Raw genomic sequence first — 15,279 nt, forward strand, 5'->3', positions numbered from 1 at the left:
TAAAAATGATAAAATACATAATTTGATACTAGAATGTAATATCATAAAATAGAAAATAATAAGCTATCTTTTACAAATTAAATATATAAAAGTGTTAAGCAAGTTTATATACACTGTAAGTGAGAGTGTAAAGTATTCCTGCATATTGCGTAAGATGGAAAATTCTTATTCAGTATAGAAGGGAATTGGGGCAAACTAGTGGTTCACAGTCATTTTGGTAAGCCAGCAAATTGTCATGAGGAAGATGAAGGAAACCTGATAAGGCAGGCCAGCACAGGAAGGAAGTGGAGAGCTCAGTGTGTTCGAGGTCAGTGTCTATCTCCACTTCCCCCTGCTGCTATTTTAAAGTCCTGGCACAAGATGGCATGATCCCACTGGGATGACAGATGATCAAAGCTTTAAACCTGAGCTCTTTTCCAAATGTTTATGCAAGTGACATTGCAAGCATTTTGTGGAGCTAGTAGCCTTTAGTACAGTATATTTCACAAGTAATTTATGGTGATTCCTATACAGCTTATACCACTATATCCTGTAATTGCAGTTGATACCTGTGCAACTGTTCTGTCTTATGCTAGAGAGCCGAAGCATAGTTTTAACCTCTCTAAAAGTGGCAGAACACACTGTTCTTTTGTCACATGTTAGTTCACTTTGTGAATGTTTTTTAAAGCGTTCCCTGAAATTTGAAAAACATATTTTAAGTTATTTTCTTACCACCCTTACACATCAGAAATCAGAACATGCAGATAACAGACACAACATGAAATAAAGCATCTATTTTTTTTCAAGATCACACCATTAATACATTAAACTTTGAAGAAGTTAATGTTCAGCTTGTGAATTTAATAAATTTGCCTTCCCCAATTTCCAGAAGCAAAAACACATCAAACTAATTTAGTATTCTGATTAGATTAGACTGATTTTGAGGTCAGAAAAATTCAGTTTTATTGATGTAGTTTACAATTTCATGGAGACGAAGATTTTTCTCACACCTGTCTAAATAATTCTTCCTCTAGATCATTTGGATTTATTTGCTATAAAGCATAATCTATACCCAACCAAGGAACAATTGCAAGTGATCTATAAAGAGTATATTGTAACGTGAGCAATAAACACACAGAAGAGTGGGGATGGAAGTGCTCTTTTATTAAATAAAATGGCATAGTTTCGCCATCCTTAAAAGGACTTTTATTAAATAAAATGTGGGATCCTGAGGTCACTGACTTGAATGGGGAAACATGGAACAACCACATATGTACACTTACATACCATGTACTCCAATTCATTAACTTCCACCCAAGTCCCAGGAATTAATGTTCCTGATAGTTCCCAACTATCCCAGACAAGATCCCATCTATCCCAGCATGCTCTCCCGGGGCTGACATCGCCAGCACCACTGTTTGTCTGCTTGGTGCCCCATCACTGCCTGATGAGGGCGCTACACTGTGTATCTCCTACATTAAATATATTCTAGATCATTTTTTTCCATCTTTCTAAGAATCAGGGCAGTTATTCGAGCTTAAACCAGTATATTGTTGATACGACAAATTAAAAGAAAATGTGTATATTTAAATACGTATATACACAGTGAATAGATAAAAACTAAAGGAGACCATTCAGCCCATCTTAATTCACTTGGTTTTTCAGTAACCTTCATCCAGTCATTTCTTGAAAGAAACCAAGGTATATCAATGGCATGACTGGGCAGCTTGTTCCATACTCGTCTCTACTGCATAAAGAAGGCCCTCTTGTTCTAAGATTTAGACGCTATTGTCTGTAGCTTCCACAAATGCCCTCAGATTCATGAATAAGAGTTGATTCACAATATATCCATTGGGTTGAATCTATGAAAGCCTTTGAGGACTTTGAGGACTAGAATTATTTATTTTATTATTAGTTTTAGCCTTATTAGCTATATTCCTATTTCTTTTTTGGAATTTAAAATTTCCTTTTTGACTTGAGTTTGCTGTTCATTATATTCCTTTTTATGAACTGGATCTTGTTTTTTAATGCTTTATAAAGTACTTTCTTTTACTTATTCTCTATTATTTAACTACATGGCTACTTTGATTTACCTACTTGTGAGGTACATCTATTCTGTACTTCAAGCTGAATATCTACAAGGAGCTTCAGTCCAATTTCTACTAATTTCATATCTATGATGTCCCAGTCTATTTCTTTTAAGCTGTGTCCCATTTTCTCATAGCCAGCTTTCCTGAAGTTGTAAACCATTGTTTGGATTCTTTATAGTTTTTAGAGTACAGTAAAGTTCAAGTCAGACTAAATTGTGATCACAGTCCCCTTATGGTTCTCTCATCTGTTTTACTCACTGTATTTTGTTTGAAAAGAAAATAGATGTTTTGACAAAGTAGGTAAGAAAGCAGTCGTTTCCCTTATCTACCAATTCATTTTCGGCTGCTGGCATTCTTACTGTATGTTCCTCAGCCTGAATGCAGATTTTGAAGAATAAGTTGTCTTTTTCTTGTGATTTTTTTCTAATATATACTGCATGAAAGTGTTAGCGACAAAGTATTTGGTCCTTTAATATTTTGGTTTTCCCCCTTGATTTTTTTATTCTATTCCCTATGTACATTATCTCCCATGCTGGGGTTCTTTAGATTTTACCCCTTCCTTTCTGATTTAAAAGGAATTCAGTCTTTACCTGCCTGTGTCAGAAGCTGTATCTCTAGATAATGTCTGGCTCCAATGAACAGCATACTGTTGATGATGCTTGTCTCGGTTTCAGTGATTCTGCCAAAAGAATCTCTGAAATCCAACACTTTTGTTCTAGGTTTTTGGTGTCACTGACACTGATTGCAGATGTTGTGACTGGTATGTGCACTTCAGTGTTTGTGATCAGGGTTTCTAGGAGTTCCTACCTTGAGCCTCCAAACCTGGATTGTCTGCCTTAATCTGATGTTAGTAGGGATTGTCTAGATAGACTGCTGTATTTTTCTTCATTTGACAGTCTGGGATCATCGCCTCTCTCTCTTGTATTTCTGCTAGCACATGATTTGAGGTGCATAGCTCCCTGAATGTGATGTTTCCTGGCTCCTTCATCTCACGAAGCTCTTTCAACTCCTGTAGCTCAAACTCCAGTGCAATCACTCTTTCATGAATGAGCTGGATTTTACAATGGTTTTTGTAGATGCAGCTAAACTGCTGGAAGTTTTCCAGGTTCCTCCAGTGTTGTACAGGTCACATATTGTGGGCTTGAGGTTCATTTTATCAGCACTTCCCTGTTGACTGTTGATTGAATTGCGTGTTGTCTGAATGCCTATGTAAATCTCTATCTCTTTCCACAACCAGTATATCTTAATGACAAAAAGCAGCACAGCTATATTTATAAAGATGGCTTAAGGGGCAGGTAAGTCCAGAAAACCTATTTACACACACTGTGCCACTGGTGCACTTTATACCTAATTTGTTTGCAAATGCTGGCAGTAATATGATGATCACTATGGTTATACATAGGCAAATGACTAACAATGACTTAACTGAAAATAATAAAAATAGAAAAGGAAACAAAGGAAGCCTGACTAGAGCAGAAAACCTTACCAGTGGCAAGAACTAGCTAATTCTTCCATTATATATTCAGACTTCTGAATTTCTGTATTTGAGCTATTATAGAATTTCACATTCATATTAAGATGGCCTCTTTTAATGTTCCTTAGAAAATAGCTTATTCTGATTACTTTTATTTGTGCAGTGTTGTGTAAAGCAGCCATATCACCCTGCAACTCACAACTGGCAACCCACTGAAGCTAAGCAGGTGTGAGCCTGGTCAGTACCTGGATGGGAGACCTCCTGGGAAAAACTAAGGTTGCTGCTGGAAGAGGTGTTAGTGGGGCCAGCAGGGGGTGCTCACCCTGTGGTCCATGTGGGTCCTAATGCCCCAGTATAGTGATGGGGACACTATACTGTAAACAGGCGCCGTCCTTCGGATGAGACGTAAAACCGAGGTCCTGACTCTCTGTGGTCATTAAAAATCCCAGGGTGCTTCTCGAAAAGAGTAGGGGTGTAACCCCGGTGTCCTGGACAAATTTCCAATTGGCCCTTACCAATCATGGCCATCCCCTTCTATGAATTGGCTACATTACTCTGCTCTCCTCCCCACTGATTGCTGATGTGTGGTGAGCGTTCTGGCGCACTATGGCTGCCGTCGCATCATCCAGGTGGATGCTGCACATTGGTGGTGGTGGAGGGGAGTCCCCATTACCTGTAAAGCGCTTTGAGTGGAGTGTCCAGAAAAGCGCTATATAAGTGTAAGCAATTATTATTATATTATTAATTATAATTAATTAATTATATTATTAAAGCTGTCTGCTTTTCTATGACACTTCATTATTATAGTACTCTACCCAATGAGCCATACATCCTTCCTTTTCCATGTGGTGAGAATATAAATTGAAAAGGTCATTGGGTGGTATGTTTATCAGTCTCATTTATTTGTATGCTGGAAATACTGACTCTGCTGCTGAAGGCGGTGTAAGATGACCTGTCGTTTTTGGAACAACTTCCAGTCATCTAACAAGCACTGCACATCTTTTCTTTTTCAATACAGAAATCCATAATTATTCCAATAACCTTTTACATTTATGATAAATTATGGATTTTATACATGGAATGACATTTTTGTTCTTCAAGTTAAGGCTGTATATAATATTTCCCCTTACATCAAAATAGCAAACAATATTGTGCTAGCATGTTCTTTTTTATTTTTATCAAATGAAAATTTCTTCATCCAGCAAGCACCTTATCTGAGATTAAACATTTGTTCATTAGTATAAAGCTACCATAAAGTGCAGGCGGAATAAAGTTACCTTGCGTTTTATTTTTCTTCAGTTCAGGCTCTGTTTTAAAAATCAATAGACCACAAGAGAGTATCCTAATGAGAAAAATAGCCAGGTTTCTTGATGATAGAGTTTCGTGGAAATGGAACAAATCTCTTGGGATTTACTATTTCTGTTGTGCTCTACGTCTCTGCCAGTGGTGTGCGAAGAAAGAAAAAAAGGACCAAACTATCAGCAAAGGATATGGAGTGTAATTTTTAAATAAGAAAGGTTACCAACAGGAGACGACAATTTAAAAGAAACAGAAAATGACAAAATATGTGGAAGCCATTAAAATCTAGTCTTTGTAATGAATAAGATATGCTCATTTCAGAACCCTATTAAGAAGAGTATTCAAACTTGCTAGGATGTGACCTTTAAACTCAAATGTATAGTCATTTGTTTAGTCATATATGACAAATAAGACCAGAAGGTAATTTTTATCTATTAGAATTTTACCAACGGGATATACAATAAACACAAGGCAACATTTACAACACACATAGCAACTTTAATTGAATTAAAATTTAGATTTTATCCTTTAAGCACAAATTAAAATCTTGATGAGCTTTTTTAATTAATTAAACTCAAATGTATTAAGCATAAAACAATAGCATTGTTTTGTTTTTAATGCTTCTCAGTTTATATATACATTGCATATTCTGTATTTACTCAGTAACTGCAATACTGCTTATTTTAACCATTGCTTTAAACCTTTGCAGCACTGATTCCTGATTAGGAAATACAGTATACACCAAGGACTGGATGATAAAACTTGTGGAGAGCTAAGCGCCAAAAATGTTTTTCGAAAGCAGGTTAGACAGACAAGAGAAATCTGAATAATTTTGGATGATGTAAAAACAGTTTTCGTAAAACCTGTCTAACGACAACTGGATACAACAATAACGCATATACCCACCCACATATAATTGTTTTAATTATGTGTAAATTAATTTAGTGGCTGGTCATCAGGGTTCACATCTGATCTCTTGATATAGCACCTAAAAGAAGAAAAAGGAGAAAACAGGAAACTAAACTAAAATATTACTAGGAGTACTAGGAGGAACCTATCTGCATATAATGCGCTTATGGCTCATGCAACTCGCGACATAAATTGATACATTATTTATTCCTCATTTCTTTATTTATTCCTCATTTCTTATACTTGTGCAGCCCTTTGCCATTCTGCAAATATAGTCTTTGTTTTATCTATTTGCACCCTATGATTATCAACAGTTTAAGCAGCATATGTGTACGTGCTGAATATACAGTAGCAAGATTTTCTATATGTACTGCCAACTTAAGAAGAGTATTGTGGATTTATAACTGATCAGTTGTGGGTTCAAGTCTCCCACCAGACACCGATGTTGTACAGTACCTTGAAAGAAGTATATTACCCCCAATTGCACCACTACATTCCCCGTCCAGGGGGAGTCATGGGCGATCTGATCTCTTCATGCGTAAAAAAAAAATATAAATACTGGTCCCTTGACCCGCTGAGTTGACTGTTACGGAATTACCTAAGTATTTTTCCTACTACTCTACGCAAGGAGAAGTGAGCGTACATTTGTTGTTGTTGTTGTTGTTGTTGTTGTTGTTACTTATTAATGACATAGAAGTCTAGCAAAATCCTGCTAGCTCAAAACACTTTAAATTAATTGTATTGTCCTTCTCTCTTTCGGATATTGGAAATTTAAAGAAATTATCCAATATTAACAACATATAGACATTGCCACAAACCAAATACCCATACGGGACGACAATTCCACATGACTTGCCCACTGTTTTGTAAGATTACGAATTATCAGGAAAGAGAACTTGCAGAAACAAGAAGTCGCTTGGTGATTTGTTGAAGAATGGTAGATCTCTCCAGTAATTGGCTGGTTAGCGCACGCCCGCTGACGTACAAAGGTTGTTTCATAACCGAAACATTATGAACTGCTCAATGAAAGAAATAAACGCAAATGGGAATGAAAGGTAAAATAAAATGTATTGCATATTAGTGTCTACGTTTAATATTATTGACACTTTATTCCGCGAAAATTTTAAATTAAAGCTGTATCTAGAAGCACTTTATATTGTTGCTCTATCGTACCCAATACTTAGTATCTACTGTAGGTGTTAGCTACGGTAGCTCGCTTGCAGAACAGCTACGTTTGCAAGCTTCAAAATGTCAAGTTTCTGTTTTTTTTATTTCTAAGTTTCCTTCTCTTTTCCGGAAATTCCGATTGTTTTATAAAACTGTTTTACTGTGAATAAAAATTAAAGAACAGAATGTTACTTGCAGACGAGCTCGAGAACAGAGCATATTTTAATGGAAGGCATGGTGTTTGGTACTGTAATCTGTAGATGGCTCTGACTTTGGAAGACCGGATTCTCGGAGCAATTCTTGGAGCGGCAGTTGCAGATGCAGCAGGTAACATATTAACTTGTTTTTTTCTGCTGTTCTTAAAAACGTACACGATTGTCACGCTGGCACAAACGCTGCACCGTAGTGTTTTTCACAGCTTCAGCGACTCGCAGTACTTATCAGGTTTGGGCATCTGGTGGATGTAGAGTTGTTTTGCTTTTTATGAAATGGGTTGTGGGGGTTAACGCCTAATGTAGTTCAAAGTAGATTTGCCTTTTTCCAAGAAGAGCAGCTTTCTGTGTGACTAATGTTAGCTCTTGATTAAAGCAGAGAAGGCTATTTGCACATTAAAGTGCTTTAATATGCAGTGTTAAATGTAGAAACCCTCTCAAGAAAATGAGGGTGTAACATGCAATAATAAAAGTGCTTACCAAGAAAGAAAAAAGAAGGACTTATCTCGTATATTGTGCTTACAGCCCAACCCCTCCACTGGATTTATGACCTGAAAATGCTTCATACCATCTTATCAAATGATCCCTGCCCAGAATTCAGACCACAATCGGCCAATCCCTTTTATAGAAGAGAAACTGGTCAGCAGAGTTGCTATGGAGACCAGGCATTTGTGTTGCTGGAGTCTTTAACAGAATGTGGAGGTAACCATGCATACATTCACTGTAGGATATGTAACTGTGTGTAACTGGAATGTTTTCTGCATCTCCAGATTATGGCAACATGTTAATTGAATAACATTAAAATAAACTGAATTACATCAGGTGGGTAGCTCCGTCAGCATGCGTAGGCTGCAAAGGAACAAGTAATAGGTTTATTCCATTGGGAAAAAGAAGAAAGAGAACACAACGTTTCGGCCATGGAGCCTTCTTCAGGTGTGAGACCTGAAGAAGGCTCCACGGCCGAAACGTTGTGTTCTCTTTCTTCTTTTTTTCAGCATGGAATAAACCTATTACTTGTTCAACTGAATTACATACTATATACTGCAGTCCTATTTCAAATTAGTGGTAAGTTATGGTGAACAAGATTTAAAAATCAAATAAATTGAACAGAATGACAAGGAGAGCATTTTATAGCTTTTTATATATTAACAGATGAGTCACTTTTGTCCCAATGCACTTGATTATTTTTTTTTAAATGCAATAGTTTGTGATCTGTATTCTTTTAACAGGGCTTAATGTGGATGACCTTAAACAACGCACATACAAGTTCTTTGGACCAGGCTCAGAGTATGATACTCCTGTTAATGATCCTTACCGTCCCAAAGGAGGTTGGCAATTTCAGTAGCCTTTAATTCATGGGTTAAATATTATTTATCATGATTATCATAGAACATTTCTATTAAGAATATACAGTGCTCATTGACATGTGAATCTCAACCAGTATAAGTGCAGAGGGTGAGTTGTCTAGTCCAGACATTAATATTTTCAGCCTGTGCTAGGTTGTTAACTTTCAGTGACTGCAGTTCCCCAAGCAGTGTTACAGAATTTGCTGAGCACCAATGGGATCTTCTGTGCTTAGGTTGGCAGAGTATCCTTACCTTGCTGTGAAGCAGTGACGGATGTGATATGTGGGGTGTGTCTGCAAGCTTAGGGTTTGGTCAATGACAGGTAGACTCAACTCGTAGTGCGATGCTCCTGCGGGCACTGGGAGATAAACAGGGTGAATGGTAGATGGCACTAACAGTGCCTAGTTTAGGAGAAACTTAAACAGGCCTAACCCACATGAGTACAAGTGTCATACTGGGAAAGATGAGTTGATTTACCATTACTGATTTCCATCCATCCATTTTCTAACTAAATTTTCCAATTCAGGGGCAAGTTTGTGGCAGGCTTGTCCCAGCAAGCAATGTGGGCAAGACAGGATACACCCTGGACAGGACGCCAGTCCTTCACAGGACACAGACACAAACACACACTCGGACCAATTTTCACAAAAGCCAGTTAACCTACCAGTATGTCTTTGGACTGTGGGAGGAAACCAGAGCATCCAGAGGAAACCCACACAAACACAGGGAGATCGTACAAACTCCAGACAGATAGCTCTCAAGGTCTGGAATTGAACCCAGGGCCCCAGCACTGTAAGACAGAAATGCTAACCACTGCACCACCAAGGCCACACTATTGCTGATTACATAAAAAGAAAATGAGTGGAAATGTTTAATTCTTAGCAAACTGCAGTGACTTCAAAGTTGCTTACAAATATTCTGGTAAAAATACGTTAACTGAAATGGGAACTGCTGATCTGAATTGTTCAGTGTTGCAGAACGTAATGTGTAATAGAAGTTCAGGTGGGTAGCCGCGTCAGCATGCGTAGGCTGTGGAGCCTTCTTCGGGTGTAAGCTGGGTAATGGGTTATGGGTAATAGACAAATGGACAACATTTACAGTAAATGACAAGTAGAAAACTCGGTGAATGTTTGTTTTTATGCAGCTTATTTAGCACTATTGAGTCTTTCATTTAGTTAACCTCTTCAGCACTGTTCACATTGACTTTGCCTTGTAATGTTTGCAGTACCTGTGACAGACATTATGGTTTTCCAGGTCCTAGACCCCAGCTTCCTATTGAAGGACCTTGGAGACATGCTAGCCTCAAGAGTTTCTTAAAGAACTTTGAAGCAGGAAAAACAGATACAGGTAAAGAAAATGGAGATAAAATCTAAAGATTAATTCATTAGTTTTGGTTAGACATTTTTTTATTGCTGTGAAATACAATCAGTCGTGTTGTCTGATGTTCTGGAAAGTTCATTTTTAATTGTCTCATGGTATCACGTGCAATTTATGAATCTAAACAAATCATTCTGCAGCGCATTCATGTTTGATTTATAATTTCGAAGGGATCAGTACTGATAGAAGCATCCCTGTTTGGCAATAGTGTAGCTCTGTCTGTGGTAAGATTACAATAAGTAAAGATATTTAGGGTTAGAATTAGGATTAGGGTGATGTTTCATGTTAGAAGTTAGATAAGATTGGATTACGAGTTAGGGATCGCTGTGGTTTCAATTATGGTTGATAAAGTATTAGGGTAAGAGCATATGGTAGCTAATATGTACTGTACAGTTGCTATAACTAAGCACAAATTTGAATGACTTTAACAGTTAACATTCAACTGTGGTTCGAGGTAAAGGGTAATGATGTGAGGGTTAATGCTGGCCTAAGCCTAGACCTAGAGGAACAAGATTTATTTTGGGCTGAGAGTAAGGGTTGATATAGCGTTAGATTTAAAAGTTACAATTTAGCATTAAGACTGGGATAGTGTTCAGATTAGGGTTACTCTTTTACCTGGTACAGGCATGGGATAGAGTTAATCTAAAAATGAATTAGGGTTCTAGATTATTTTAGTTTTTATCTTAACATCTTTGATGCCAACAGAAAATGGAGATATACTGTATATCAAAAAATCCTAATGACCAGATAAGATTGAAAGCTTTTCAGTATTTGTTTCCCAAAACCTGCATCAATATAAAATTAAATGAAATCAAATCAAATTATCATGAAAATCTAAATTACGTCATGTTTCTGACTGTAATTATCTTCGCACAATGCATAATAAAATGTTTTGGTACTGCGATAGCTACAAATTACATTATGACATAGGTCCACTAGTTATCAAAGTAAAATGTTTTTTTAAAAAGTAATTATATCAATGTCTTTCATACAGCTATACTTTTATAAGTGATTCTATGAAGATGCATAGTTGCACAACATTTACCATACGTTGGAGGCAACTATCACACAAATGGTGTGAAATAAATGACACATACGACTCAACCCAGTCACCAGATGCATCTGATAAAAACACACCACAGCATCACTTTCTTAATGACTTTCTCTTTATCTTTGCAAAGAGTATGAATCGAACCTAGCTGCAAAACCTAATGCGCAATCAACATTTTTTTTAAAGACTGCGATATTAAAGCAGAATTTTTCAAATATGAAGTGAATATGAAGAAAATGCTGAAAAGAAGAGTGAGACTGACTGCACCTTGGTTGTAGGGATATGGGACAAAGATTGGATGAAATTTAGACTAGGTTTTTCAGCTGGCAATTAGGTAAGGTTTAAAGTTGGTGGGGTTGATGGGGTTAGGAGTTTCTGGTTTCATTAGGGATGGTATTAATGGTAGTTTAACACCATGATATTCACTCCTGCTCCTGAGGGGCTGCAGTTCACCAGATTTTATAGGTAACCTATCCTCAGCGAGTAAAGACTTGGAAACAGTGGTAGACCAATTAAATTAAATTGAATGTAAAAAATGAACCATGTGGGTTTAAAGTTTGATAAATGGAAGAACATCCAGACAACACAAAAACTCCCAATTTGGCACCTGGTAAATGCACTTTGATTCTTTGGGGATCTGCCAAATTTTCTGCCAAATATTTGCAGATGCAATATTACTTTCATTTTATGAAAAAGAACAGTTTCCTGTCCCGTGAGATTAGTACCTCAGATAAGTTATTAAAAGCCTTTTTTACGCAGTTTTAGGGCAGGAGCTGCAGATTACACAAAGACGAGCAATAAAAAAATATAATTTTCTGTTTCCCTTCAAGGTTGCGAAGTGGACAATCAAATAGATGGGATAGCTAAACTGGCCCCAATTGTTGCTTTATATGCTGGAAAACCAGAGTTGCTGGAGAAGGTTAAGGAGGCAATTTGTGTCACCCAGAACAGTGACACTTGTGTGGCAGTGACACTAGCAGCAGCCAGGCTAGTATTTTTACAGAGGTTTCTAGTATTTTTTAACAGTCTGAAATGTGGTCTGTCTTTTCTACCTATTCTATAATTGCCCCTTTGTAGTCCACAAAATGGCAATATATGTAATTATTATTTTAAAAAAGTAACCTTGTGATTTTTATCGCACTTTTATAGTGTTAGTGTAATCAAAAAAGTTTCATAAGTGTTTTTTCTCTTGAAAACAATGTAATGGTGTAGTCTTCTTAAACTATCCAGTAGTAATGTACAAGTTGACTTGTCATACATGACTGATTTGAGTCAGAACATTTAGCTTTGTAGAGATAATTTCCATGGTCACTAGTCACAGGCAAGCACATCAGCACAATCTAATGCAAATCGTTTTTTTTAGCAGGTAGATTCTGAAGAAAGCATAGTTTCTTTTGAGCATGCTGTTCAAGGTACATTTGAAAAAGCGCATTTGAACCATGTAATTATAATCATATTGCGGTAAGATGAATTACAGTAGCCAATTCTATGCAGATTCCTGGAGTATTACATCCTGCATGGCCCAGATCAGAAAGCTCTGGATGTTGTACTGGACCAGCTAAAGAACCAGAACAGTATGAACCCACAGAATCTGGATGGACCCGTGTATGGTTGGTGGAGTAGATAATTTGTTTTGATCTAAGTTAGTTTCGCAAGTGCTAGTACCTTTTTTACTTAAAGGTTTTTTCCAGCCTTTCATCTGACTGTTCTGAAAGTTTTCAGGCGTATTTAAGATTTTTTGTACTGCAAAGGGACAATCGTTGCTACAGCTATGCTGAATTACACATCACCATGTGATTATAAAAAGCAGTTAAGAATAATTTTGATTTTTAAAGGATTTTAAATCTTGTTGATTGTGAAGTACAGTACTAAAGCCTATTCCCAATATACATGGAACTGGGTTTATAAAATAAAAAATAGATTACAGTGAGGAAGCAGTGTTAAGTTGAAAAGAAGGAGAGATACATTACAGAAATTATTGGACATCCTTTTTCAGGCATATACAGTACCTGTCAATACACAACCCATATTACTTTGGTAATTTCAGGAAGAATGTTAATACCCTTTACATGAGTAGATTTTTTTAGTCAGAAGTACACAGCATTATATTGATCAGCTATACAATGAATTGGGGTGAATTCTTTTTATGTGAAAGTGAGAAAAATATTTAAATTTTATTTTGAAGTTATTTGTGAGCATTGGTGGGATAGTGGTCATCTTAGAAGTCTTCCAAATGGTTAGCCCAGGTTTGATTCTTGGCCAATACACTGTGAAAAGTTTTCTTCCTAAACCGTGAAACACTTAAAACTTAGAAAGCAATTAATTACATTGGAAGTGCTAGTTCTTTTATATATTATAATTATGCATCTTAAGTTGTTAATTTTGTGATGTTTTAGGGACCATTCAGAAAGTAAAGGAGAACTTATCTAAAACTCCGAAAGCATTGATGCCTGCAGTGTTCACAAACACATGAGGTAAGCTTAATTGCCTGTTAAAAATTCCCAACGGCCAAATTCTGACCGTTTCCATGACACAATATGAAAGGTTTCAGCTGATTATTTAATTCTCTTCTAGGAGTGCACCTTTTGTCTTTGATCCTTCAAATAAACTTTATTTCCCTCTAGACCAACTGCCTGCTTTCAAGCAGAAACACATGTTGGAAAAGGGCAACTCGTTTTAGGGCTGGGAAAGACGGTGACAGTCTTCATAAAACATTTGTCAAAAAGTGCATTACAGTCTGCTGTTGTTGAAATACAATAAAAAAAGCATATTACAATAGTTCTGAATCCATTTCAGTGTGCATGTGCATCATTGTAGGTAAACAATATTCTTTTTGTAGCACTTAAACTTTCTGCATGACCTCCCATCATGTGACTCATTCTAGGATTGCCTGGTGCATTCCAAGCGGCTCTGCATGGCGTCCTGACTGAAACAGTGTTTGAACAGGCTATCCGTAACACCATGAGCTGTGGGGGTTGCACCAGTAGCAGGAGCTCTTTTATTGGGGCCTGCTTGGGAGCTCAGGTACGGAAATTAGAACCCGTTTATTTTCAGCCTCAATTTCCCATGCAGTCAAATTGTTTAATGTCAAATGACCCCATGAAAGAGAGAGAAGTGTCAGACTTGGTTAAAAACTACAGAATGCGAATACAATGTTGGGGATGATTTTTTTGTTCTCTTTTAGGTTGGGTTATCAGGAATTCCGGATTCATGGAAGATCAGAACATTCAGATACCCGATCTTGCTTGAATTGGCAAAGAAAGTCGCACAACTCCATGAAGCTTAATTTCCTTTTTTGTGCATTCACCACTCATTGGTGTTCCTTTTTATGAATGTTTAATGCAACTTGCAGGCTTTGAGGGAACAGTTAATGAAAGTTCCTACTGAAAGTATATCAGGTGGGAACTTGATGCATGTGTTCTGGTCCGGTAAAGTTGCACTGTGTTCCAAGTATTCTGTTTTTTCCTACGTTTCACCTCTTTTTTTTTTTCATGCTAACGACGGTATGGAAACATTTTGTTCTACACCAACACAAAAAGTCCCCAAGTGAATCTTGCTGTTCTTGTGTTTTTAGTGCCAAAAGTGCTACTCAGTAAAAAAAAAAAATACCTGGAAATTTGGAAGTTAAGCATTTACCTCTGCAAAACTATAAATTTACTCTCGAAGCAGGAGCGATGACGATGCTGTATGAATCCTAAATAACTTCTGGCTAAGCATAGGAAACTTTGACATGCCTTAAAATTGATACGCGTTTAGTATGTAAAGAATATAATTATATAGAACTGCTCTTATTCTTTATTTTATTCTATGGCCTACTGAGTTCATAATGAACAGTACAATATGCACTGTAAATTATGTAGCCACAGGCTCAATTAAACACCAGTGCTTCCTATTCTTTCTGAATCATGAACAGGCATAAATTTAATGAATGGTATTTTAAAACTGCTGCTGGATGTAAACAATAATAAACTGAAAACTACAAAAAGAAGAATAAAGCCAGAAAAACAAATTCAGTGTGGAGCTTGGCTGAATAAGATGTTTTGCACCACAGGAGTATACTTCTGGAACTGAGACAACTTGTGTAGGTACAGCATTGCAGACTGTTTAAAACAGGATGTCTGGGATGAAACTCCACTCAGGATTGCATTTCTCCATTTACAATGCTAAAATGAAATGTTCATATTACTCAAACATGGGGGAAAAAAGGCTTTACAGTACACTATTGATTTTGAAATAAAATTTGCGTAACTTCTATAGGAATGAGCAGTAATACTGAAATGTAGAATAGTAGTTTTTGTCACGTTTTTGTCATTTTGTGCTTCTCTTTCAGTCCTTCAATTATTTCAAATTTGACAAAATTGTCATGCAGATAATT

At 36.8% G+C, this 15,279-nt stretch overlaps 1 protein-coding gene and 1 long non-coding RNA gene across 2 annotated transcripts; one reads left to right on the top strand and one right to left on the bottom strand.

The window, feature by feature from the left end:
- Nucleotides 1-5,266: 5,266 nt before the first annotated feature.
- LOC148651974 (uncharacterized) lies at nt 5,267-6,524 on the bottom strand. The gene is made up of 2 exons (XR_015925205.1): nt 6,208-6,524; nt 5,267-5,830 (listed from the first exon to the last, which is right to left on the bottom strand). It is a non-coding gene; the product is annotated as an uncharacterized LOC148651974 (long non-coding RNA).
- Nucleotides 6,525-6,669: 145 nt separating this feature from the next.
- On the top strand, nt 6,670-14,913 carry selenoj (selenoprotein J). Its single transcript, XM_088598382.1, has 10 exons — nt 6,670-6,806; nt 7,179-7,245; nt 7,656-7,832; nt 8,360-8,458; nt 9,731-9,823; nt 11,735-11,891; nt 12,399-12,514; nt 13,301-13,378; nt 13,789-13,928; nt 14,089-14,913. Exons 2-10 carry the CDS (start codon nt 7,179-7,181, stop codon nt 14,188-14,190), a joined length of 1,029 nt encoding a protein of 342 aa, XP_088454508.1. The 5' UTR covers nt 6,670-6,806; the 3' UTR covers nt 14,191-14,913.
- The last annotated feature ends 366 nt before the right edge of the window (nt 14,914-15,279 follow it).

Source organism: Lepisosteus platostomus, chromosome 11 (assembly GCF_059453375.1).
Source record: "Lepisosteus platostomus isolate fLepPlt1 chromosome 11, fLepPlt1.hap1, whole genome shotgun sequence".
Lineage (NCBI taxonomy): Eukaryota > Metazoa > Chordata > Actinopteri > Semionotiformes > Lepisosteidae > Lepisosteus > Lepisosteus platostomus.